We start from the raw sequence: 25576 nt of genomic DNA on the forward strand, positions 1-25576 counted from the left end.
CAGGGCCTCCTTGTGTATGCCGCACCAGTCAACCCCCCTTCTCCACCTCTTCACAGTAGGTGCAGCAGTACGCGACCAGTGCGTCGCTATGTACCTTTTGGCCACAGCCACCGCCGTCCCCAAGAGGCGCTTGTCCATTCTGGAACCATCCAGGCCGTCAAAAATCCCCAGCAGCATCTGGAGTGGGTCATGAGGAACCTCCCACCCCAGGGCCTGTGCGAGTTCCCGCTCTACCCCCTTCCAGAACCTCAGTATCGCTGGGCAGAGCCAGACCGTGTGGAAAAAGCAGCGGGGGTGGAGCCGTATTTCGGGCAGTGTGGGGAGGGTCGCAAGCGGGCACAATAGAGGCGCTCCGGGGTGAGGTAGACGCATGTAAATAGTATATCTGCACTAGGCGCAGCCTGGAGGACGTGGTCAGGGTTCTGGGCGCCATAAGAGCATTCTCCAATCTGCCTCCTCCAGGGGGCCCACCCACTCCTCCCACCGCGCGCGCAATGTGGCTAAAAACACGGGCCGCTATTCACTAGGGAGCGATAGATGAGGGACACTCCTCCTCTGCCCAGGTTCCCCATCATCACCTGGGCCTCCAGCGGACTAAACTCTGGGACGGAGACCGGCGAGGGGAGGTGCGCATGGATGGCGTGGCGCAGCTGCAGATATCGGAAGTGTTGAGCATGGAACAGAGCATAGCGCTGCTGCAGGGCTGCAAAGGCCCGGATATGGTGCCCCACCCATACATCCCCGAGGACCGAGATGCCAATCAGGTCCCACGGCGGAACCCATTCAGGGACGAAACCTCTCGGAGCCAGGTGCCATGCCACAGTGGTGTCTGACGAGTAAGTTTGCAGTTCCATCCCGTGTGGCGCAGGGCGGTGCGCCAGGCCAGGAGAACTGTCCTAGTGATTGGCGTTATGGTCTGGGGCACCGGGCTGCCGTATAGGGACGCCTGGATTTGTGGAAAGTCTACAGCCTCAAGCTCAACCCGGTATGCTGGGTCGGACCAGCCGCCCGCATACCAGTCATGAATGGCTGAGTTTTGTGGCAAGATAGTAGAGGTAGAGTTGAGTCACCCCTAAGCCCCCATCGAAGGGGGGGATGCGGGTATGCGCTAGGGATATACGCAGGCGTCTGCCTCCCTAGAGGAATCGGGACAGGATCCCATCAAGTTCGCGGGACCAAGTGCGGGGGAGGGGGTCCGAGATGTTTTGTAAGATGTAGAGGAAGCGGGGAGGACCATCATTTTGAAGAGAGCGCTTTTCCCTAAGGGGTTGAGGGGAAGGGTTTGCCATTTTTTAAGGTCCGCCTTCATCCGGGCCACCAGGAGAGTGATATTCAGTGCCCACTCGAGTTCCGGCAGGAGGGCCACCCATATCCCAAGGTATTTAACCGAATGGTGTCTGAGGGGGAATAGACGACTGCCAGTCATAGCACTCCCTGGAAAGATGCAGCGGGACCAATGTGGATTTAGCCGCATTGAGCCGTAGTCCGGAGACCTTTTCGAAGGCAGCGAGGATCCGCAAGCATCTGGGACCTGAACTCGCTGGGTCCGCCAGATAGAGAAGCACGTCGTCAGCGTAGAGGGCTATTTTATCTACGTGGATCTCATTCCAAGCCCATCCCTGGACAAGGGGGTCCATCCGGATGAGCGTCGCCAGGGTCTCCATTGCTAGCGCAAACAGGAGTGGGGAAAGGGGGCATCCCTGGCGCGTGCCTCTGCGGATCGGAAAGGCCTCGGAGAGTTCCCCATTGACAAGCACCCGGGCCCTGGGGTTGGTATATAGGACCCTGATGAGGCGGCAGAACAAGGGGCCAAAGCCCATCGCCTCCAGCACGTCTTGTAGGTAGTCCCAGTTCACCGTGTCAAAGGCCTTCTCAAAGTCGAGGAAGAGAAGGGTCAGGTATGGGGACAGGCGGGCCCGGTGGGCCTGGGCTAGGTGGAGGTGACGCAATGACGGGTGCCCCAGGCCGGCAAGAACCCGCACTGGTCAGGATGGACCAGGTCTTGCAGGAGAGGCTCAAGCCTCTGGGCCAATATCGTGGCGAAGAGCTTGATCTCAGTGTTGATAAGCGAGATCGGGCGGTAGTCCGCACAACTCATGGAAGGCGGCTGGGTCTTAGGGATGACCACTATCGTGGCCAGGTCCAATTCAGAGGGGGAAGAGCCGGTTTCAGCCACATGCCGGAAGAGGACTAATAGTTGGGGAGCCAGGATGTCCCGGAAGGCATCGTAGTACTCCTGTGGAGACCCGTCAGGGCCAGGCGTCTTGCCAGAGTGAAGAAGGGGGATGGCCTCTAGGACCTCGTCCAAGGTAAAGGAACGGTCTAGGGCCTCAGCGGATTCACGAGTGAGAGAGGGGAGTCGGGCCTGAGCCCCGTCCAACAGGGTGGCCAGGGGCGCATCTGCCGGTCTCGCCACATAGAGGCTCGCATAGAAATGCGCAAAGGTTTCGGCTATGGTCGTGGAAGTCACCTGGAGGGTACAGTCTTGCTCACGGACCTCTGGAATAATACGATGGACTCTGGGATAAGAGACCAGAATATGGAGGAGCTTGTCGTTTGTATCTCCCCAACCGTACACCTGCGCCACCGACGATCGCCACAGCATTTGGGCTGAGTCCAACGAGAGCTGACGGATCTCCTCTCGAACCAGCGACAGCTGCCGGGTGGGGTCCACGCGTCCAGCAAGAGTTTGCTCTGCCTCCAGCCGCGCAGCCCGTGACTCTAGCTCAGTAAGCCGGGCCAGTTGGTCTGCACGTTTGGCATGTACAAGCCCCCTTGCCACCCCTCGAATCACGGCTTACCAGCTTCCCATAGGGTCCCTGGCGAGGGAACTGAACCCTCGTTGGGAGAGAAGTAGTGGTCTAGCTCCTTTCTCAGCGAGTCCACCAGTGTAGGGTCTTGTAGGAACCATGCGTTGAGACGCCAGACCGCCCGTGGGTTCTTTAGGGACGAGCTAAGGCGGAGGGAGACGGGGGAGTGGTCGGACAGTCCCCTGGGCAGAATAGCGGTTCCAGAGACCAGGGGGCAGTCGGTGGCCGGAAGCAGGAGAAGGTCGATACGGGAATGGGTAGAGTGGGAGGCCGATGTGTGGGTGTACTGCGCCTTGTGGGGATTCCAGATCCGCCACACGTCGCATAGCCCCAGTGCCGAGGCCCAACGCGATAAAGCAGCAGAAGAGGAAATCCAGACCGCCGACGGAGTCCCGGTCAAGTTGCGTTGAGGCAGCATGACAGCGTTGAAGTCACCTCCAACCACCATGAGGCCGTGCGGGAGGGAGGAGAGAATCTGTGTCAGGCATCGGAGCGTCGAGGGCAGGAGGGCGGGCGGGATGTAGAGATTCAGGATATTTAGAGGGCAACCCTCCACCATGCCCGAAATCGCCACATAACGCCCTTGCGGGTCAGTGTCGGTCTTGGTCAGGGTAAAGGGAAGGCCCCGTCTGAGCAAGATTGCTACCCCTCGGGACCCGCGCGTAAACCCAGAGTGCCATACCATCGCAAAGCCATAGCGCACCAGGAAGTTGCATTGCGTGCCTAATAAGTGGGTCTCCTGGAGAAGGAGGACGTCCGCCGCTTAGTGGTGGGCTGCTCGTAAGACGGCCGCGCGCTAATACGGTCCAAGAGACCATTGACGTTCCAGGAGAGAATGTGGAGGGGTCTAATCAGCGTATACGCCATCAGGGGAGGAGGGGATGTGGGAGGACGGAGGATTTCTGGGGAGCGCACCCAGGGAGGGGGGGGGGCTAGCGGCGCCGCGTGGAGGCAGGAGCCGATCAAGGGCATTAAGTGAAGCAGGGGGACTGGAGGCCCTATCAGGAAGGAGAGGGGGGGGAGCGTCCACCCGCAGCCGCCCCCATGGCGGCCCATAGGCCGCCGAAAATAACAAAGCAGTGGATAATAGGAGCTGCGTGTCAGGTGTGGACTCACCCACCACATTTCGCCAAAAAGGAGAGCTGCAACCAGCCACCTGCAAGTGGCACCAACCATGGCCGAGGAGCGGCCGAACATAACTGAACCAGACAGCGGCCCGTCGGCGGCCAAAAACAACAAACCAATGGGAGTCAACCGACTCTCTCCCCACCCATACCCCCCAACTCCCCCCACCCTACACTTCAAAACAGGAAGCATCTGTCGCCCCAAATTCCAATCAACCAAAAACCCTGCTAGGGGAAGATACTTAACTAAATTGGTTAGTAGGGAGCAGTAGCACCAGACAAAAGTTTGCTAAGGAAGACCCCCCTCCGTATTAGAGGATAAATGCCAACAGCTTTAAACACAAGAGCTTGATAGACAACTGGAATTCAAGATAACAGTGTCAGTGTCGCAGAAGACAAAAGGATGTGGTGTGAAAAAGGAGAGGAATAAACGCAGAAGCACAGACTAGGAGAGTGTATGCAGTTCAGGGCGTTCTCCCCACAGGGGATCGCCACGAGCGGGCAGCCCTCCGGGCTGCGAGCAGGGTTCAGGTGGCTGGGCCCGGCCGGACGGACACGGCCATGGGATCAGGTAGCAGATGACGCCGGCTCAGTTCGGGGAGTCACGAATCACAGGGCTGCCGGATAGGTCCGAGTCCGACCGTGCCCTCCGCAGGCCCGCCATCCATGACAATCAGGGAGGGGGATGAGGCAGAGGGAGGGGCACCCTGGTCCGTGAGCGGGTATGGGGGCCGCCCCGGCGAGTGAGACGCCCCCTCCTGACGGTGGCCCCACCTGCGGGATCCGGTCCGGCGGCATCGCGGCCTGGGCCTTTCAGGGTTGAGCTGGGTCGTAGGCCTCCGGACGGGGGATGGGGCTCACTTGGGCAAGAGGGGGCGCTCCCTGGTTAGCCAAGTCCATGCCGCCTGCGGGCTGTCGAAGAAAAAGGTCTTGTCCTGGAAGAAAACCTTAGGCCTGGCCGGGAAGAGGAGCCCATATCGCAGTCCCAGCGCCTTAAGCTTTTGTTTGACCTCATCATAGGATCTACGCTGGGATTGGACCTCTCGAGAGTAATCAGGGAAAATCATTATCTTAGAGTTCTGAAAGAGCAGTGGGCCCAGTTCCCTGGCGGCCCCCAGGATGGCGTCCCTGTCCCTAAAGTTGAAGATGCGAAGAATAATGGGCCGGGCCTGCGCCCCAGGAGGCGGCTTGGGCGCGAGTGACCAGTGGGCCCTTTCTATCGCGAACCATGGGGAGAGCTTCTCTGCAGGCATCTAGGAGCGAATCCAGGTTTCGAGGAAGACGGCGGTGGACCCCTTCTCCACCCCATGCGGGAATCCCAGGAGGCGCAAGTTGTTTCTGCGTGCTCGATGTTCATCGTCCTCTGCCCAGCTATGGAGCTCCGACGTCAGTGTCTGAAGGCGGGTCACCTGGGTCTTGAGGGTGGTCAGGTCATCCTCCACCGTGGAGATACGGGATTCCGCTATGGTGATCCGCGCCGTGGCGTTACGGAGGTCCTGCCGGATGAGGGCCACATCCACTCTCACCTCCCCAATCTTGTTTTCCACGGAGGCCTGGGATGCACTCATTGCTTGGTGGATAGTGGACAGGTCCCCCCCTTCAGCCCCCTGCGCGGGCGGGGGGCCGGCACTGAACTCCTGGTCCGGTTTGGTGAACTGGTCCATCCGCAGCTGGGTCAGGGGGACCGGATTTTGCGTGGTTTTGCCCAGGCCCATGGTCGCAGCAGGCCCGGTGATAGCACTCAGGGGGTGGCCCCGTTCCAAGGACCCAGTCCAGAGGGTCTAGCCTCCTGGCTAAGCGAGGGGGGGCCCCCGTGGTCCGGGGATCCGGTGGCGGCACGGCAGTCCCACCGTGGCTGCAGTCCCCAGGCCTCTCCCCGTGGCGCAGGCAGGATGATCCCAGGAGTAGGGAGGCAGGGGGAGGGAGGGGAAGGTGCCACCCGTGGAGCGAGAGGCAGGCCAAGCGAAGGATCCCTGGCGATCGTGCAGGATGGAGCGGCAGGCGGTCAGCAGTCCCGGCCAGCCCCAGCGGAACAAAGCAGGCCCCCCTACCGGCGTGCTCCACGGGCCGCGGTAACAGTCAGAGTCCCTCACACCACCAACACCCGGCTCCCATGAAGAGGGTCAGTGTCAACAGAGGGGGAGGGCGTGGTGCTCCAAGGCCTCCAAGCATGTGGGAGGCAGGTCCGGGGGACAGGCGCCCGGTCTGTCAGATGGGTCCGGCAGTCAAATGCCTCCGCAGATGCAGAGGGGCAAGGCGCTGGGGGGCCGGTCAGTAGCCGGGTGATTAGGCAGTCTCGGGCGGCAGTGTCCCTCGGGCTCCCCAGGCCTCCCAGCCCGCTCGAACCACACACGGGCGAGGCCAAAGGGGAGCTCTCCACCCAGCCTCGAGTCTCTCCTCACCTTCAACAGCCCGTGTGGGTCCCAGGTCTCAACAGGCCTCGGGCCGGGTCCACAGAGGGAGCGTTAGCCCAGGGCCGGCCCCACAGGAGTCTTGCACCGCCCCGTCGGCCGAGGCAGGATATCGGAGGGGGCCGTTGGTGGGCACCGCCGGCCTCAGGCGCCGCGCATTCAGCGCCAGGTCAGCCCGGAGCAGCGGCCTCTGGGGGGGTCTTCGCCGCCCGGCAGGGTGGGCTTAATCGGAAACAGGTATCGCCTGCAGCTCCACCCACCCGGCGGGGGCAGGGAGCCGCCCGGGCCGCAGAGAGCCGCCGGCCGGGGCTCACAATGCCGGGACGTCTCGTCGGCTCAGATGGGGGCCGCCATTTTGGGCCTCGCGGCCAGGAAGGAAGGATCAGGTCAGCAGAGGCGGCTCTCCGGCTCAACGGGACACAAAGCGGCCCCAGGGAGTGCAGGGCAGGCAGGGGAATTTAGCAGCACAGGGCCGTGCACCGATGGCAGCTGATGAGTGCGGATTCCGGGCGGATGACGGATGGGGGGTCCGGAGCACTCTTAGAGTGCGACCGCCATCTTGACACCTCAGGCCCCGCCCCCTGTTTCTGCGATATTTATAGTAGCAAAATTAACATACAACATCCTTCCACATCAACAGTATGCTTTGCATATTCTGCACCAGAACTATTGCTTAAGGGACTTGATACTCATTTCACAACCTTGCAAGGATGAAGGAGTGTATTGCCCACCGGAAATCAAACTTGTGACCTGTACGGTAAAAAAAAAAAAAGAAAGTCCATTTATTTACTTAGCCAATACACCTGTTAATAAAGTCATGTACAGGGGAATTCCCTTCCCTGTGATTTTTTTTAGATAGCACTATTACTTGTCTCTGCAAATCTCCCAAAGACAATTTTACACCACCGCATATGAGACTGAAAAGGTCAGATTATACCATTCAATATGTTTTGGTCTCCAAAGTACTTATTGAGAAAGTGTTCCCATGTACTCAAGGGAACAATTTTGTGTGTGGATGTGCAAGGACAGAATGCTGTCCCTCACAGTGACGTCAGCCAATGGCTGAGGTAGGTTACTCCCTTGCCCTATCCTGTTAAATGACACAATAACAGACCAATGGATTAAATAGCTGAAAGACACTAAGTAATTATATTATAAATAGCATGTTAGTAAACCCAAAAGGTCGTGGCTAATGGCAATTTAATAACAAGGAACTATAACATGCACCTTTCCTGTAAGTGCATCGGTTACCAAAGCCCTAACTCCATCCCAGGATCCACCCCATAGAACTTATCTAATTTCTGCAGTCGCCGGCATCATAGAATTGACTGCCTCTCTGCAGCACAGAAATTCCTCCATAGCTACCTGTCAAGGTGAGGGCAGACTCCAGAGCACTGTGCCACAATACACTGTGTGGCCTGGCACTTGATTCTTCCACTAGAGAATTCCTACCTAGCAGATGACTAGTTGCCCAAGGTAGGCCCTCTTGAACCTTCTGTCTCTTTGCAAAACAAAGTGAAAGCATAAGGAGCGAGACACACCCAAGGCTCTCACTTTGAACCCCCTTCTGCCTTTCCTCCACCTCAAACTAGACCACATGAAGTTCAGAAGAGCCTCGAATATAAGCATGTTCAGAGCTACGAGCTCGCCCTTCAGCTCACTTCCAGCCCACTACTGTCTGGCACTTTAAATCGTCTTGATCCTGCCCACCAACCATCAGAGTATTAGCTCTCTTAAAAGTATTTGCAGCTAAAAGCTGTTTAAGGGAAACGCAATTGACACGTATATATTTTGCCCAGCACCCAGCAGTCATTATCAGGTTATGGCTTGTTCAAGCGAATAAAATCAAAGACAAATAATATGTTACAGAAGTGCATATGTATAAAGTTGGGGTTGTTGCTTTACTAGAAACAGAATAAGTATAGAAAATACTTAGTCGCCTGATGGCCGCTGCATCCCTTCCTGGCTTACATTTTCCTCCAGCCTTGTTGCCCCAAAACAAAGAAAGGCATTGTACTTAGTTAATCCTAATCCTAATGGTCCGTCGCCTGGAAAAGCCCACCCAGACCACCAAGCGAGGGGAGGAAGAAAAGGCGTTCTGATGGGGACACCACATGGAATTTATTCTGTTAAAGACTCCTCTTATCCAAAAGTTCGTCAATGACCTTGGTGCGGACGTGGGGCTAAACTTGATCTTCAGCAGAACAGTCAGACAGAGAGGTCGACCCATTCATCTGCTGTCAGCCTTAACGCCCACTTCAAGTTTGCACAACAAATCCTTTTCCTTAGAGTTTAGATTCATCTACATATGGGAAACTTAACAGCCAACATCAAAGTTGGCATGCAGACTATCAGGATTGGTGTCAGTGCGTGTAAGTCTCATGGCTACCCACTGGCAAACCCAAATAAGACGTTATTTTGCGTCCTTCTGCCTCCCAGTTCTCCACCAGTGACAATACTAACCTTTTGTTCATTACAAGTGAAACTTAAAACTTGCATATTTCTAGAACTCAATTTGAATAATGGGCTTATGCACGTGAAAAGACTAAGGCAGGAGGCATGGCGACTAACGCGTACCCCGGCTAAAAATCAACTTAATTTGCACTGTACCTTGTGGCATAGAGAGCACTATTTATAATACAGGCCCCGATAATTTCTAAATACCCATGGTTTCTAAGGGTGGTATTACACATTTTGATTTATTGGTATTACACACTAAACAAACAGTCTTGAGTTCTGAGGTGATGTTTGAAACCTTTTACATCTGCATAGCAGCGAGTCCTTTCTGTTCCAAATCTCTCTTTCCAAAGCCTGGCTATTAAGGGATGATTACGAAGGGGTGCAACAAATTAACCTAGGAACACAACAGATCAAATCTAAACATGATTTCACCCCAGTTCGTCATGGTGAAAGGCTACTTGAGTGACCACAAAATGTTGTTATGGGTTGTTGGGACCAGCGACTCATATCGGGGGAAAGAGGCGGAGCGGGTGTGGGGGGTAACCAGGGACGACAGAGACAAACATAAGAAAAAAAATGTAGCATACCTGCTGCCCTCCAGCATCGCCTCGCTATCTTCTGCTCCTCTTCACTACATGCAGGCACAGGATTCCAGCCTGCCCTGCGGCCAGTCCGGACGCTGCTCTCATGCGAGACCAGCTTCAGGATTGTCCTGAGAACCAATGATTTGCACTCCAGGACAGACTGGGAGTCTGTGCCTGCTCTCTCTCCTAACAAGCAATGCAGCTGGGTTGGAGAGAGCCTCACTGCGCATGTGGGTTTGGACGGCCTGAGCCTGCCTTCCAAACCTACATGTGCAGTGAAGGCTGTGCAAAACACTCCCTTTCCAGCCTGTCAAGTCCCTGACACCGCCCCCAAGCCTTGGCACAAGTTAAATAAAATGAGTTTTAAACCTGTTTTATTGTTCACAATTCTTAAAGTGCTGGCAGGGGGGTGACACTGCTCTGCCACAGCGTAGGAGCCGCCACTGGTGGGACACAAAAGTTCTCTGCATAGTAATGGACATGTACCCTTGCACTGAGTGCCCAACTGTACTGCTGTCTGGATTCTAATATTGATGTCTGATGTCATACGCAAACACGTATCATGCATGCGTGCCAAGACATAGGACTGTCTCACGGAGTGTAGTCTTGTTAGACCTGGGGGGTGGTGCCTAAAGAGCTACCCTCCCTCATAGTGGTAGAAGGCTACTGCCTTCACCAAGAGTTAAGCACCACAAGTGCGGTGGTAGTAGCATACCGTGTACTAATCAGTAGTAGTGAACAGCTCCTTTTAACCTTTGTTACTAGAGTAAGGCCTACAGGCTCACTCACCTTTTCCTTTTTAAAGTTCAGCTGCTGTGTGCTTAAGTCACACTTGGCCTACATCAGTTAGATGCAGAGTGCTGCGCCGCACAGGAGTGATGTCTCTGCGCTAGATATATGTGTGCCTGGGAAGGGTACAGGACTGGGATGGAACAGTGCTCTGCAGTGCATGCATGGTGAGTGCGTGTACTGGGTTGAGGTATACCGGAGAGAAATAAATTACATGAGAGATGTGGTGCTGTGCAGTTCTTGCGCAGTGAAAGCATGTGCTGGGTGTATGTGTGCTTGTGGAAAGTACAATGCATGAAGGGTGAAGTGTTGTGCATTGCGCACATGGGGAATGTGTGTACTGGCAGTGTGTGTGTTTGCAAGTAGCACACCATGGCACAAAACAGAAATGCTACAGTACTGAACAGTGCTCACAGAATGAGTGTGTGGGCTGGATGTATGTGTGGCTGTGATGGCACAATGCATGGTGGTAACTACTGAATAGTGTATGTGCTATGTCCATACACTTGAGCGTATATTTTCCTGTAATGGTACATTTGATGAAGGACCCTGGGTTCCATTTTGTGAAGCCCAGGAATGCCTGGTGAAAACATGAGGAGTAGAGGACCCCTCCCCGTCCTCCAGACAGATTTGTGTATTGCTGCTTTCCTGCAAGCTGGGAGGAACACGCTGGAGAAAGGCAGAGAGGGGCTTGCCCTGTACACTTTTAAGGGTGCTCTTTGACTCAGTGAGAGATCACAAGGAAGGGACCTGGTTACATCTCAGGAAGCAGATAAGGGAGTCATAAAGAGTAGAGCTTAGAGCCTGGGATTAAACTTCCCGAACAGCACTGTGATTGACATTCAGGTGTGAACTCTAGTCATTCTTATGGCTTGTGTGTGGGACTATCAGCTTTGGAGTATCTCCGGCTGCGACAAACAGTCTTTCAAGAGGAAGACAAGAGAGAAAAAGTGTACACTCCAAAAGAAGTAGAACCCCAACATAAAACTTCAAAGACACAGACCCTAAATCACATTTGGTGTGTGGAAATGGACAAAAAGAAGGGGCGGTTGAGATCCCCAAATTTGTCATCTGCCAAACAGCCAGACAGGCAGCATGAGGAGGGATGCTCAGCAAGACATCAGCCTTTGATTTAAGACTAGGGACCAATGCATGCTAGTCTCCCTGTTGGATGAGGGGAAATCACCCAGAGAAACCAAGACCTCCTGCTCTGGAGCCTGAAGCACTAGCGCCTGCCAGCTTGCCAAGACTAGAATGCCCTGTGAGGAAGAGTAGAGTGTTGGAGGGAGAGAGGTCCATGGGAAGCCCAGCGGAGTGTACTCCTGGTGCTAGGGGTGAGGAAACGGCTGCTGCACTGATCGAGTCATTGCTCCTGTGCAGATTCCAGTTGGCGATCCCCGTATGCCAAAAGGGGAACCACTATAAAGACAGCCGGGAGCAGAGCACCGAGTGGGACAAGTGAAGCTGTCCTGCATCTGTTGTAGTGACCCCGTATACCAGGAGGGGCTGTCGTTAAAGTTTTTGACTGAAGTTTAGGACCCAAGCCTTTGTGGAGCCTAGCAGCGATCCTATATGCCAGGAGTGGCCACCGGGGTACACACTACCCTGTGGTGAGGGCGGGTGCCTTGGCAGGAAGTGCTACGTCAACCCTGGCATGCCAGAAAGAGCTGCTGATACCTAAATGGTACAGAGGATCGAGTCGTCGTCTGAGAAGTGTCAGCCGTGACCCTTAAGTCACCACAAACCAATGAAGGTTAAGCTGGAGCTGCCCCGTAAAACTGAGGAAGCCACCGGGTGTGCATCACTGCATCACCGGGACACCAGCCCAGAGCAGAGGAATCCAATTCCTCCACTGTGTGGGGAGTGCAAGACTTACTATGCAGGCGGAGCACCAGAGAACCTTTGATTGCTGTTGGAGCTGACCGTGTATGCTCTGGAGAGAGCCATGTGCAGCCAGGGACAGGACTGGAGCAGAGGAAGAGCCCATGATCGGGAAAATCACTGGGCCACTGCAAGCATCCTCACTGCTGGACCGGGTAAGACTTGTTACGGGCCTATCGGGCCCCAGGAGACTTGCTGTCGATGGCGCTGTGGCAACAAGGCACTTTTGACTATTTTACGAAGAGCCGGAGTGGACTCAAGTTCAGGCCAACTAGTGAGAGTATTCCTTAGATGCGACCACCAGTGAATGTTGAGCAACCACTACCACATTACGAAATGCGGGTGGGATAGGAATTTGCAAGCTAAACACTAGAGTCCGACCTCAAGGGGAAGGTGGTATTGTTTACATACATTGTAACATTTTTTGAAAGCACACAGAAATAAAAAACTTTTTTTAAATAATAAAAGTAAGTAGCTGACTGGACAGTGATTTATTGACACTGCTGTGCGCTCTTTGGATTATGAGTCGCGTTCATTGACCTGCATTCACACTTCCACTCCATCAAGTGCAGAAGGGGTACTTAGCCCAGTTGCTCAAGATCCACAGTAGGTTGGGGCCCAGGACACGTGGAGTAAAAGGCCTCAACCCCCATAGCTGGGCCTAGCAACCCCTGCGTTCCCTGTGGCCCTCTGAAAGGGGTTCTGTAAGGAAAGCTGTAAACATCAGCCCATAGTACTTATCCCTGGAAACTCATCTACCTCGAAATACACGATTTTGTAGCTAGAGGCAAAAAAACATACCTTTGACATTTTAAAGCTTGACAAGATGAGCAGCATTATTTTCCACACACAAGTAACCGTGCTCCTGCTGTGACGAGACACATAAAACACATTAGCACCCCCGTGTGGTATGCTGAGATTGGCTCAACAAATCAGATTGCTTCAAACGCTAACATTAAAGATTGCTGTTTGCCCGCATCCTAAGTTCTCTGTAGCGTGAAGCAGCACAATGAAGCAGCCAGACCGTGGGTCAGCGTCTGGTTAAAGACAAGTGCGAGATGGATGCTAACAGCCTCAGAGACGACATGCTGCCCGTGCTAATAGCTGCTATTCTCCCTGTCCCTCCTTATGCGCCCACGTCTTGGTTTAGATCTTTACTTCCAGAATTGACAATTATTAGAAATACATGTCCTCTATAAAGGGAAAAAAGTCTTTAATTATTGCCTTTATTTCTTGTAATTAGGTACCTTGAAAGAGACCAGGTGCCTCAAACTGATGACGCCTCCATGTGCAAGGGCTGGAGCAATGACACAAGAGGCATAGTGGCATTTAGGACAAGTGATTACATCTTCGATCAAAATATACAGAATTGACTAAATGACTTTTTGTATTCTATAGAAAGTTGGTCTATGATGTGTTGCAGATACAGGCACAAGTACCAAAAACGTATGGAACAGTGGTCACTTTATAACATTTTGTATGTAATTCCTGGTAACACGGAGACATATGACTGCTTATTGTGTTTTCACAGATCATTTTGTGATTTTCTGCACCAGGGCGCAGTGATCGCCATGTATTTCTAGAGTAGAAGTCACAGTCATAAAATTACGACATGCTCTGAAAATGAGGTGGCATCAGCTTTTGAGGTGATGTTTAAGGTGCCAGATTTCTTAGTGAAATTGTTGTACATGGAGAATTTCTTTTCAACGCAGGAATTTTAAAGGATAGAAGACATTACGGAATAACAATACTGATCAAGGCCGCGAAGGATGGCTATCAGGGTCTGAGGGTGATTATACAAAGACCTGGAAGACTATTACCTTCAGCTGTTTCCGGAGCTCTAAAGGCCACTCTCGCAGCATGCAGGCAGTATATAAGCGAAATTCTGCGATTACGCTTTAGCGCAACAGTAGTTCCTTCAGACCGGCGGATTGAAATGCTGCCTCAGAAGTGGCGCCCTTGCTGTGCACTAAGTAAGACTCTTATAGAAGAAAGCAAGACCCATGTACACATGAAGGGGAGCATCCACCAGACCACTCTTCTAATTTGTGGCACACTTTCTTTTAACGGGGCTCCCCTCACCAACTCAGACCCAGCTACAAAGTGTACCCCTAATATGCCCATGTATCAGCGAGCTTGTGTTTGGCCAGATAAAACGTTCTCTTATTAGTCTGGAATTAAAAATACGCAAACTAAAACTATAATCCGTTATAAAGATCCAGCACAACGCTTGGGATCTGAAGAAATAAAAACTTTTTATGAGGAAATATAACAAACCAAAGAGGAAAGAACCTAGAAAAGAAATAAGCATTTTCGCAGATTTTCAAAAGACAGTTCTTTTACGGTGACCTTTCGTATGTCAAAACCAAGACATAAATGACTGAAGAACCCTTGACAATAAGCCTATGGAATGCCTTTATTGTTAATTTTACGAAGAAATAACGAGGATGAAAACACAAGCGAATACAACATTTAGTTAGCAGGAAGCACTCCATCTTTATTAAAATCACAACATTTTTACCAACAATGAAAACATTCCGGTCGAATCAAAGTTGTTGGCAGGTAGGCCTCTAAAGAAGACCCCGAAGGGCGGGTCGGGCCAAGGACACACAAAGGCTAATTAGGAGGCTGGGATGGACAGAGGGCATGAACTTGCCACCTCGCTGGTCCCACACACAAAGCTGCAGGATGCGCACCGTGAATACGCCATTGTGTCTGCAGGGTGGCCGAGCTGACATGACCTGGAGGTGGTCTCAAGCCAGTTGGCAGGTGTCTACCTCACTTAAAATCGCAATTACGACTTGCCTTGCACCGGGATTGGCAGGCCTCAGTCATTTTCCTGGGCATGGAAACTGGCTTCTTCTCGCACCTCTGCAAAGTTAACTGTCCCTCCTGTGCTATTTAAGTTGGTGCTCAACCAGGACAACACATAAATGGGGACTACCGAGCACACGAGAAGGCCAAGAACAACCTGATGAACATCACTGGCGAACAAGCACCTTCTCCTTCACAGAGATCCACGTCAATACAAGACGGCTCAAAATGTAGTGCTACAGACAGCATCAGCAACAGCCATTGTGCGCCCACACCCTAAGTTACAGGCTGAGCCGTAAGCATACAATCACCATCCGTGGAGAGGCATTAGTGCTATCTGAATTCTGAACAGTCACCTAATTGTAGGCAGAATGTTTGAACTGAAGCAGTGACCGAGATCACAAAATACTTGCGAAGTTAGGCCAGCTAGTATAAGCTCTCTGCTATGACCCTGTCTTCAAGGGCACCAAACAGTCTAATGTTCGACTGCCAGCAATATTATTTACATAGCGTTTATCTGAGCGTTTCTATCGGGCACAACTTGTCAAATCGAGTTCAGAGCGTTGAATAGAGATTTATGAAAAACGTTGAACACATTACATCTACATATGTACATAAAGAAACTGTAAAATACATTTTGCGCTGTCAATTGAAGTGATACAGTGCATCCTGACAATGGGTTTCAAGGGACACGTCACAAGTCAATGCACAGATATGTACCTAAGAGATAAGATACAAGTGGTAGGATTTCAATCAGCAGGCAAACATTTCCAGAGAAGAGAGTTTTCAGTCATGGCTGAGATTCCCAGCTGTGGTGAGGTGGGTATCTATCTTACACAGGTAACTAGAACAGAAGCAGAATAGCATAGATATAGGTCTTATTACCGCAATGTTTTAGCATTGTCAAATTATAAGTGCAATTATTAAAACTCCGCGTTACTTGTTTCAACCAAAGAGATTTGTTAACCTGTTGGGGATCAAAACAATGAGTCCTGGCCTGAAAACAGATGCAGCAGCAGGCGGTTAACTGTTCAATGTCCTTGGACTTCAACCACTAACAAAGAGGTCATCAAAGAACTGCACTCAACAAAGTATGCGCTGTAAACATCTGAAGTGACTTATCCAAAGGTTACTGCACTATAACCAGACTGAAAAGCACACTTTTGTTTAGACCTTAATAAGGCCACCTTCAGAGTCTTTGTGGACCATAATTACATATGGGCTGGACGTGGCGAAACTCTAGTGTGCAATCTCTGGTGTTGCTTATAGGAGGTGGTCGCTATTTCTCCACGTGGTTAATCAGATGAGCAGCGGGGTCTCCACTATATCTCCTCTCTCAGCGTAATGATCCCAAAATCTTTTCATATCTGCGAGATGTCAGCATCTAAGGCCACGTCAACACATTCTGAGTTAAAATGTTAATTCCATGTATACTTCTAATAGAGTATACTCAAGACAGCTACTTTCAGCTTCCAAGCAAATGCATTTAAATCTGAACAAGCATTTACAATGCAATGGTTTTGCCTTTGTTAAAGTTAGAGCTATTGGCATTGCTCTTGACATTATTTTTATTTATGTGTTTTTTTAAAACATAAATAAATGGCATTGTCATTTACAATGCAACTAGCTTTATCTCTCGCAAATGACACACACAAACACCCACAGAGAGCCCCCCACACACACACAGAGCCCCCCCCACACACACACAGAGCCCCCCACACACACACCCACACAGAGCCCCCCACACACACAGCCACACAAAGCCCCCCCACACACACACCCACACGGAGCCCTCCACACACACCCACACAGAGCCCCCCCACACACTGCGACCCCCCCCACACACTGCAAGCCCTACACACTGCGACCCCCATTTCAATAGATGTGTGATGCTTACCTGGTACTAAATTGGTCCATGCATGGCTGAAAGGTTGAAATGGTGTAGGAGGCAAGGGGACAAATGTGAGCATGGAGAGAAAGGAGTATAAGTTTGAGATTAGTGACTGGGTGAAAATAAAATCAGGAAGGACACAGGGTGGTCTTTCCAAATTAGATGGTCTATTTCAGGTAGAAAATGTCAGTAGGTTCTTTGTGTTCTTGAGGGGGGGATAGGTCCAACCGGCACCATAATCGGACGTTTATTGTTTATACCCATTCACAACAGGTAACTAGGCAGGATGGTCGTCTCAGAGCCCAATCAGCAGTGAAGCAACAAGGTCCCTAAACCTCCGTAGAAGCATGTGAAACACTGAGGGGCCCTCCTCACCACACACAGGGCTGAATCTGCACTCTGAATCTGCACTCTGCACTCTGAATCTGCACTCTGCACTCTGAATCTGCACTCTGAATCTTGAATCTGCACTCTGAATCTTGAATCTGCACTCTGAATCTTGAATCTGCACTCTGCACTCTGAATCTTGAATCTGCACTCTGCACTCTGAATCTTGAATCTGCACTCTGCACTCTGAATCTCCACTCTGCACTCTGAATCTGCACTCTGAATCTCCACTCTGAATCTGCACTCTGAATCTGCACTCTGAATCTGCACTCTGAATCTTGAATCTGCACTCTGCACTCTGAATCTTGAATCTGCACTCTGAATCTCCACTCTGCACTCTGAATCTGCACTCTGAATCTGCACTCTGAATCTGCACTCTGCACTCTGAATCTCCACTCTGCACTCTGAATCTGCACTCTGAATCTGCACTCTGAATCTGCACTCTGAATCTGCACTCTGAATCTTGAATCTGCACTCTGCACTCTGAATCTTGAATCTGCACTCTGAATCTCCACTCTGCACTCTGAATCTGCACTCTGAATCTGCACTCTGAATCTGCACTCTGCACTCTGAAGCTCCACTCTGCACTCTGAAGCTCCACTCTGCACTCTGAAGCTCCACTCTGCACTCTGCACTCTGAAGCTCCACTCTGCACTCTGAATCTGCACTCTGAATCTGCACTCTGAATCTGCACTCTGAATCTGCACTCTGAATCTGCACTCTGAATCTGCACTCTGAATCTGCACTCTGAATCTGCACTCTGCACTCTGAAGCTCCACTCTGCACTCTGAAGCTCCACTCTGCACTCTGAAGCTCCACTCTGCACTCTGAATCTGCACTCTGAATCTGCACTCTGAAGCTCCACTCTGCACTCTGCACTCTGAATCTTCAATCTGCACTCTGCACTCTCAGTCTGCACTCTCAGTCTGCACTCTCCGTCTGCACTCTCCGTCTGCACTCGCACTCTGCACTCGCACTCTGCACTCGCACTCTGCACTCGCACTCTGCACTCGCACTCGCACTCTGCACTCTGACTCTGAATCTGCACGCCTTAAAATCCACTCTCGGTTCCTTTGTTTGCCTGATGTTCGTTACGAAATTTTACTAAAAGGTGAGCAGGAAGTTTCAAAGTGCGACAGCATAAAATTTTTTTTTAACTATCAGCTTACGATTCCTACCTTATTTGGAAGTTTATCTACTTGAAATATTCCCTTTGTTCTGTAGTAAGCAGACCTTTTTATTCCTCGTGTTAATACGCATGCAATGTTTGTCAATGCCCAGCGGGTCAGGCAGTGTTCAGTAGCACAATATTGCTGCCTCGTGGCCTGGGAAGTGCACAATTAGGCGATGCTGTGATCCCGGGTGCACTTTTCTGGTCGGAAAGTGGAAAGTTAGTGGTTTCACAGTGGGGGTCGGTGCCCTATAATATGTAACACATGGGAAGCTCTAAATAAATAACTTCATCTAATGAGGCTGTCATTAAATAAAAAAAAGTAGCATGCTCGCCGCTGGGACATTTATCACCGCACAAATTAGTCTGTTTTCGCCTCATTAAAATAAAGAGAAACCAGCGTGAATTCGGTATACTTTACTCCCATGAAATAAAACACATCCAGCAAAGGACCTAACTCTAAAACGGATATTCACATATATGTACATCATTTCAGTCCTTTTTAATGTCCACAACGCTAAAACGTATAAAATAAACAAGCTTATAGTAACAATGAAAATGCTGCATCGGAAGGCGGGTGCCGGCTCAATGCCGGGACAGATTCGGGGGCGTTCCCGGCTTTTGGCTGACGTCGCGTGACGTCGGCAAAAGCCAAAGAATCTCGGGAACGCCCCCGAATCTGGTCCGGCATTGACGGACAGGCCCCTCGTCCAATGGCTAGCCTCCATTTATGGAGCTAGCCAATCGGAGGAGGGGGCGTATCCCGACCCACACACACAACTCAAGAGGTTTTTTTGGCACATGCGCAAAGCGCATGGCCAGTCAAAACCTAAAAAGGAATCTCATCCTTGATTGCAGTCGGCTACTCTTACTTAAATGAAAATGGTTTCCTAAGGACTGGTTTTCAGAGTGACAACAAATAATATGAGGATAGAGGTCTTCCTGAGATGGCGAAATTCAGGCTGTATTTACACCAGAAAGAGTTCTTCTGGCTGAAAATGTATGTCAGAAGATAGAGATGTAATTTTCAAAGTGAAAGCTGAGGTCGAGTGTCTTCTTACTTTTGTGCCAAAATCAACGTAAAGTAACAGGACATTTCATATACAATGAGCATGAAATCTGCCAAAACTGGTTTTCAAAACAAGGAAGGTATAGGAGGACATCTCCTCATATCCTAACTCGACCCCATCTCATGGTGCTCTCAGGAGTACTAGGTATCACCTATGAAGAGCCCATCTAAACTTGGCAATGCAGTATTTAGCATTTTACTTCGTTACAGGCTACGTGGGGACTAGGAACTGAGTAATGGATTTAAACTGAGTGAAGGAATAAACTCCTGGGCACCGCGAGCCCAGAAGGAAGGAGAATATGGCACTTTATTCATACTGAACACAAGAAACTAGCTTCTGAACACTCCTTGATTATGCAAATAGGGTATTTTAGACACGCCTACGTACTCTAGTCGATTTGACCAGGATCACTGCTCTCTCTGTTGATAGAACAGACAGTACAGGTCTCACCAACTAAACAAGCATTTGCACTGCAATAGGTCTCGCATTAGGAAAGTTTGAGCTATTGGTATTGTAAATGACAATTTTTTTATTTCTGTGTTGGTTTTGAAAATAGCTAAATTAATAGCTTTGTCATTTACAATGCCAATAGTTATAACTTTCGCAAATGTGACACCTATAGCATTTGTAATGCAATATGTGTTGTATTTACGTGACTTAGATGTATTGCTATTACAAATAACAATGGCTTTTAATTTTTTTAAAATAATTAATACTTAAATAAAAGTTATTGTAATTTATAATGGCAATAGCTTAAACTTTTGTAAATAACTTTTGAGAAGATTGTGTTAAGTGTATTTTATTGTGACGAAATCCAAGAACAGAAGTGAAATATTAACATCTTTTTGTGACATTTGTAATAAAGTTTGAGACATTGAGAGAACATATTTGAACCAGTTGTTGTTGAATGGTTGCACAGATTGATGCTGTAGTGCCCCTGAGTGGTGGTGCTGAGTGAGTGCGATAGATAGATAGAGTGAGGGCGATAGATAGATAGAGTGAGGGCGATAGATAGATAGAGTGAGGGCGATAGATAGATAGAGTGAGGGTGATAGATAGATAGAGTGAGGGCGATAGATAGAGTGAGGGCGATAGATAGATAGAAAGTGCCTATAAATAAACCCATCAAAAACAAACACCTAATAAACAAAAATGCCTGATTATTGAAAAGGAATAGACCAAGATATTAGATTTGTGCAAACACAATAAACAGAAGCAAGACAGTGAAGGGGCAGGAGAGAGTGAGACGGAAACAGAGGAAGAGTGGAGAGACCAAGACAGTGAAGGGGCAGGAGAGAGTGAGATAGAAATAGAGGAAGAGTGGAGAGGCCAAGACAGTGAAGGGGCAGGAGAGAGTGAGACGGAAATAGAGGAAGAGTGGAGAGGCCAAGACAGTGAAGGGGCAGGAGAGAGTGAGACAGAAATAGAGGAAGAGTGGAGAGGCCAAAACAGTGAAGGGGCAGGAGAGAGTGAGACAGAAATAGAGGAAGAGTGGAGAGGCCAAGACAGTGAAGGGGCAGGAGAGAGTGAGACAGAAATAGAGGAAGAGTGGAGAGGCCAAGACAGTGAAGGGGCAGGAGAGAGTGAGGCGGAAACTGAGGAAGAGTGGAGAGATATAACACGAATGCATCAGTGGGTATAACACAAACACATCAGTAGGTATAACACAAACGCATCAATCGCTATAACACAAACGCATCAATCGCTATAACACAAATGCATCAGTAGGTATTGCACAAATGCATCAGGAGGTACGTTGCATAATGTACACAAATATTGGCAAAGCTGATAGGTCTGGTGGGTGCCAGCCTTTTCGCTTTACCAATGCCTGTTTTGTCATGGTTTTGGTAAAACTATTTTTGAGGGAGCTGCCAGGTACTCTTAAAAAAAAAAAAAAACGACGAAGAGCAAAAATAAATGTGGGTCTGAAAAAGCATATATTGTTGTAGTCCTTAGCACTGAACATAAATAACTGCTTTGAATTCTGCAGTGCTCTTTGGGAAGGGCAGAATGCTGTCACTAAGAGTGAAGTTAGCTAATGGCTGACGTGGGCAGACTCACTGTGCCATGCTGTATGTGCAGTGGGCGGAACAAAAATGCGAATGCTATGATTTTAGAACAATATATTGAGTGCTGGCTGTTGGGTTTTATAAAATGGCCTATTATGAACTTGATAAACTTTGACCGATTGGACTCAAATTTTTAACTTTGTATATATGGTCAAATTATATGTTTTGTAATTTTAGAATAAATGTGTACTTTTATGACTTGTGTAATCAAGTTTGAATAAAGTTGTATTTGATTGAGTGCTGGTCGAAAGCAGTTATAAGTAAGATATATATTTTTTTTGTTACTCCAGACACAGAAAACATGTTTCAATTAATACAAATTGTTATGAAAGCCGTACACAATGTATCCCGTGGGGAATGTTATTAGTTCATAGTTAAAACACCAACATGTCATTTCATTTGGATGATATCGAAATACTATGATTTAACTAGGAATAATAAAACCATTAAGAATTGATATATGGCCACAATCTTTAACTTTCCGACTGCCTTTAGACCAGTAGTGGGTCTTTGCTTATGATTCCATGAATTTGTCGTGCAAATGTTGCTAACCGTGCCAGTTCCGTCGGGGGCTCCAAATAGAGTGTTGTATCATTTTTTTAAAGCACAATGCACCCTTTGGCCAGGCCTGCTTCATAATACAGAAACTCTTGATAAAGGCCTAGATTAGGACACGGCCGGTGAGCCTTTACGTGTTCCATGTTTCAGATGCGGGCTGCTAAAAACTAAAAAATATATCATTTGTAATCGTGCCCGTTGCTTAATTTATGCTAATTATGTTTTCTTGTAATTTCTCGATAAGTTATGTAATTACTCATCTTTGGTTGGACACTTTCGAAGTACGCAATTGTCTCCTAAAGCAAGAAATCTCTTCTTATCTCTGGCAGATATTTCAAGGGCTTCCTTCGCGACAGGTAAGACATGTCCCATCAATAAATAGTACTTAATGTCCTCTCCCGCGTGCTGACGTGCGTGGCTCGTGTGCCTGCCTTTACATACTGGATCATTTCAAATCACAACCTTTTTGTGACGTGTACTTTTAACCCGTGCGTGCGCGTGCCTGTGTAGTTCGGATCCTTTGCAGATGTCCTATCAAATGGTTTCTATTTTATGAACATTGTTGATGTTCATGTTTACAAACACATATGTACTCACATATGCGTTTGCCCATATTTTTGCCACACTGTCTTGACGTTGCCATCAGCGCAGGGGCGGTGTGCGCTCTGAGGGAGGCGAGGCGCTTCAACAACAAAACCATATGGGGTGCAGCAGGGGGTGGAGCGGATCGCTTTGAAGTAGCTGGTGGCCATGAAAGTGAGAGCAATTAGGGGGGAGGAGAAGTGAGGCCAGCGCGCACTTCGCAGGCTGGGGAAGCCTGTGGGAGGGAGGCTGATGGCTTTGATGTGGAGAACATCAGGAAAGCTAAACCAGCAGGCAGATGGGAGCGCGTTCACGAGACCACATGCACTTGTGGAAATCCGCCGGCTGGTTTAGCTTTCCTGATGCAACACTAAAATTCTCGCTATTCATTCCTTGCGGAATGTAATAGCGAGACCTAAAAACTCTTCCGCTCTAACAGAAATCGCTACCTCTTCACTGTCCGTAGTGGATAAGTGCTCTGAAGACTGCAATGGAAGCACTCAAGAGGCAAAATAGCACTTTCCGAGTACTGAAAATTCTTGCACTGTTACGATTTAGGGAGCAGGGCTGATTGATTGTGAGGGACATCCAGGTGAAACACAACTAAATGTGCTGCGTATCCCTTCAAGTCCCAAGATACTTTCCCTTGCAAGTGCTTGGCCAATACCCCACATAACCGAGACAGGAAGGCTGAACTTGACTTCAAGCAAGCCAAGGCGGGATCTGTTTCCTTTCCAACGGAGGTTGGCAGTAGGGGACATCGGGAGAATTCCAGACAGGATAGTGTACCTATAAATTGCATGAATGCTGGTACAGAGTTATTTGCAAGCAAGACTGCAAATCTCACATTTTCCAATACGCCATCCCAAATCTGCTTTTCCAACACCTGGTTACCCGATTGCAGGCACTGTTTCTAAGATCTGCTGTTCCAGATTAGGAGGAGTAATATTACAAAGAATAAAAAAGCAGAACTTCAAAAGCACTTCGAGGCTGCTTGATATAGTAAATCTTTGTCAATCCACTCGTGTAAAACTCCCAACTGTGCACCTGATGTTACTTAGGCACAATTCCAGGGACATGCCGGCTGTACTCCACGAAGGATAGAAGCAACAGTCTGAGACGCAGTGAGGATTGATGTCTGCAGCAGCAGTGGTGGTGGTGGTGGTACACATCTTCTGGATGAGTTTCAGTGTTCCTTAGAGGCATCGAGGTATCGTCTCTTCTCTTCTCTTCCAGTTATCCTCCTGCCTGCATGCACCATTTACACCATATGAAAATAGAAAGTACGTGCATGTATGGTTGCTTTTATTGCACAAAAGCAGTGGTTTGCCCACCCCTGCCCCATGGATAATCGTGCGTTGCATGTTGGTTTACCTTCCTAACACAAATGTGTGAATATACATACATGAAACTGCTAGACAGCAGAGTTGCAAGAGTCTGCATTGCCACCACTGACCTTATCAGCAGGTGCCAGCTCTTGCATCACAAGAGCGGAAACACATCAGCTAGGCCGAGACAGAGACTGCATCACTTTCTCACAGTGGGATGTGCCGGGTGCACACCACCGGGGCATCATGCTCAGGCTGACAGCGACACAGTCATGCATGTTTTGCTCATAAAACACAACAAGAGCATGGGCAAACCCAGTTAGTGGGGAGGGTGGGAGGACGAGTGATTTGCTGGTACTATTGAGTGACTGAGTGAACTGAGCTACAGGAGCTACCCTATGGACCACAGAGATCTCCTTTCCTAATTCAAAGGCCAATGTACTGTTTCGCTGGTGACTAACCCTGACAGTACTGTGGGTACTGCTCCTATTAGTACCCCTAAGAAATGCACTTGGTTGATTACGCTCAGTATTTTTAATTATGCAAGTAGTAATACAGTACTTTTGTTTTTATAAACCAAAGAACTAGGTGGACAGTGAATTAATGGTTGATATTTGATATTTATTGAGTGTGGAGCTTATAATCCCATATAAACTTCCTAAATAAGTCTTGGACTGCTCATCTTCGGCATCCTGACAGACAAGTATTAAAAGGGTGTAACTCATGATCATTGTGAGTCCCATAGTCAGGTTAATAAGATGCCAGAGGTTAATAGGATGCCATAGGATGCCAGAGGTAAACAGCTGTGACTCACATGAACTGAGTCAAGTAACACCCGATTGCCCCCAGACTCAGGGAAAAGATCACACAGTATATATAGGATGGCACTGTCTGACAAGCATATACATCTCTCAAGTGGAATTCAGTTCAACAGCTACAGCACTAGACTGCTGGTCATCGGGATCAAAAAAGCGAGGGTTGCATATTCTCTTAAATGGCAGAAGCAACATTTACCAACCCCTGGGCGTTTTTTTTTGCACCAAATATAACCGCATCACCCAGAATGAGCCTGAAAATGTGAACACTGTATGATGACACAATGATGTCTCTGGCCATATACATTTGCTTCTCCCAAGTAGGAAAATCCATGAGTTGATTTTTAAACAGCACCATGGCCCGGTATACTCTCCATCAGGTTGGTGGTTATTCTGTTCATTGCTGTGCACTTAACACGTCAAAAGACATACATCAACATTATATTTCATTAACAAAAGGTACTCAGAAACCCCACCAGATTCAAATAAAAAACCAACTACTCAAGAAAAGTAGAATAAAAAATTATATCCCACATTTTTCCTCGTCTCCAATACTTAGGAGATCAAATTAGACTAATTCCGCTCTCCCATTTAAGTATACCCAATGACAACCATACCGCAAGATGTCGACTTCTTGTCCACGATCTTGATATGCCTTGTTTGGGTGCGAATTTTTCCATCTGTGTTTTCAACCAAGTTTGTGAGATCATCGATAATTTCTGGAAAAGAAAAAAATATGATGTTCACATACAGTGTTGTTACTTTTTTTAAGCTTCGTTTTCTAGATTTCATGGTCCTCTGTAGATACTGGGAGAAGGATGCACCAGTGGGC

The 25576-nt window shown here is 49.1% G+C and overlaps 1 protein-coding gene across 1 annotated transcript in view; it reads right to left on the bottom strand.

The window, feature by feature from the left end:
• Positions 1 to 25576, bottom strand: part of STX8 (syntaxin 8) — a 1335619-nt gene that overhangs the window by 252681 nt on the left and 1057362 nt on the right. Inside the window, exon 7 of the mRNA XM_078654681.1 lies at positions 25362 to 25463. Within this exon, the coding sequence (XP_078510807.1) occupies positions 25362 to 25463 (102 nt within the window). The remainder of the gene's footprint in view (positions 1 to 25361; positions 25464 to 25576) is intronic.

The sequence above is a fragment of the Lissotriton helveticus genome, chromosome 7 (assembly GCF_964261635.1).
Source record: "Lissotriton helveticus chromosome 7, aLisHel1.1, whole genome shotgun sequence".
NCBI classification, from domain to species: Eukaryota; Metazoa; Chordata; class Amphibia; order Caudata; family Salamandridae; genus Lissotriton; species Lissotriton helveticus.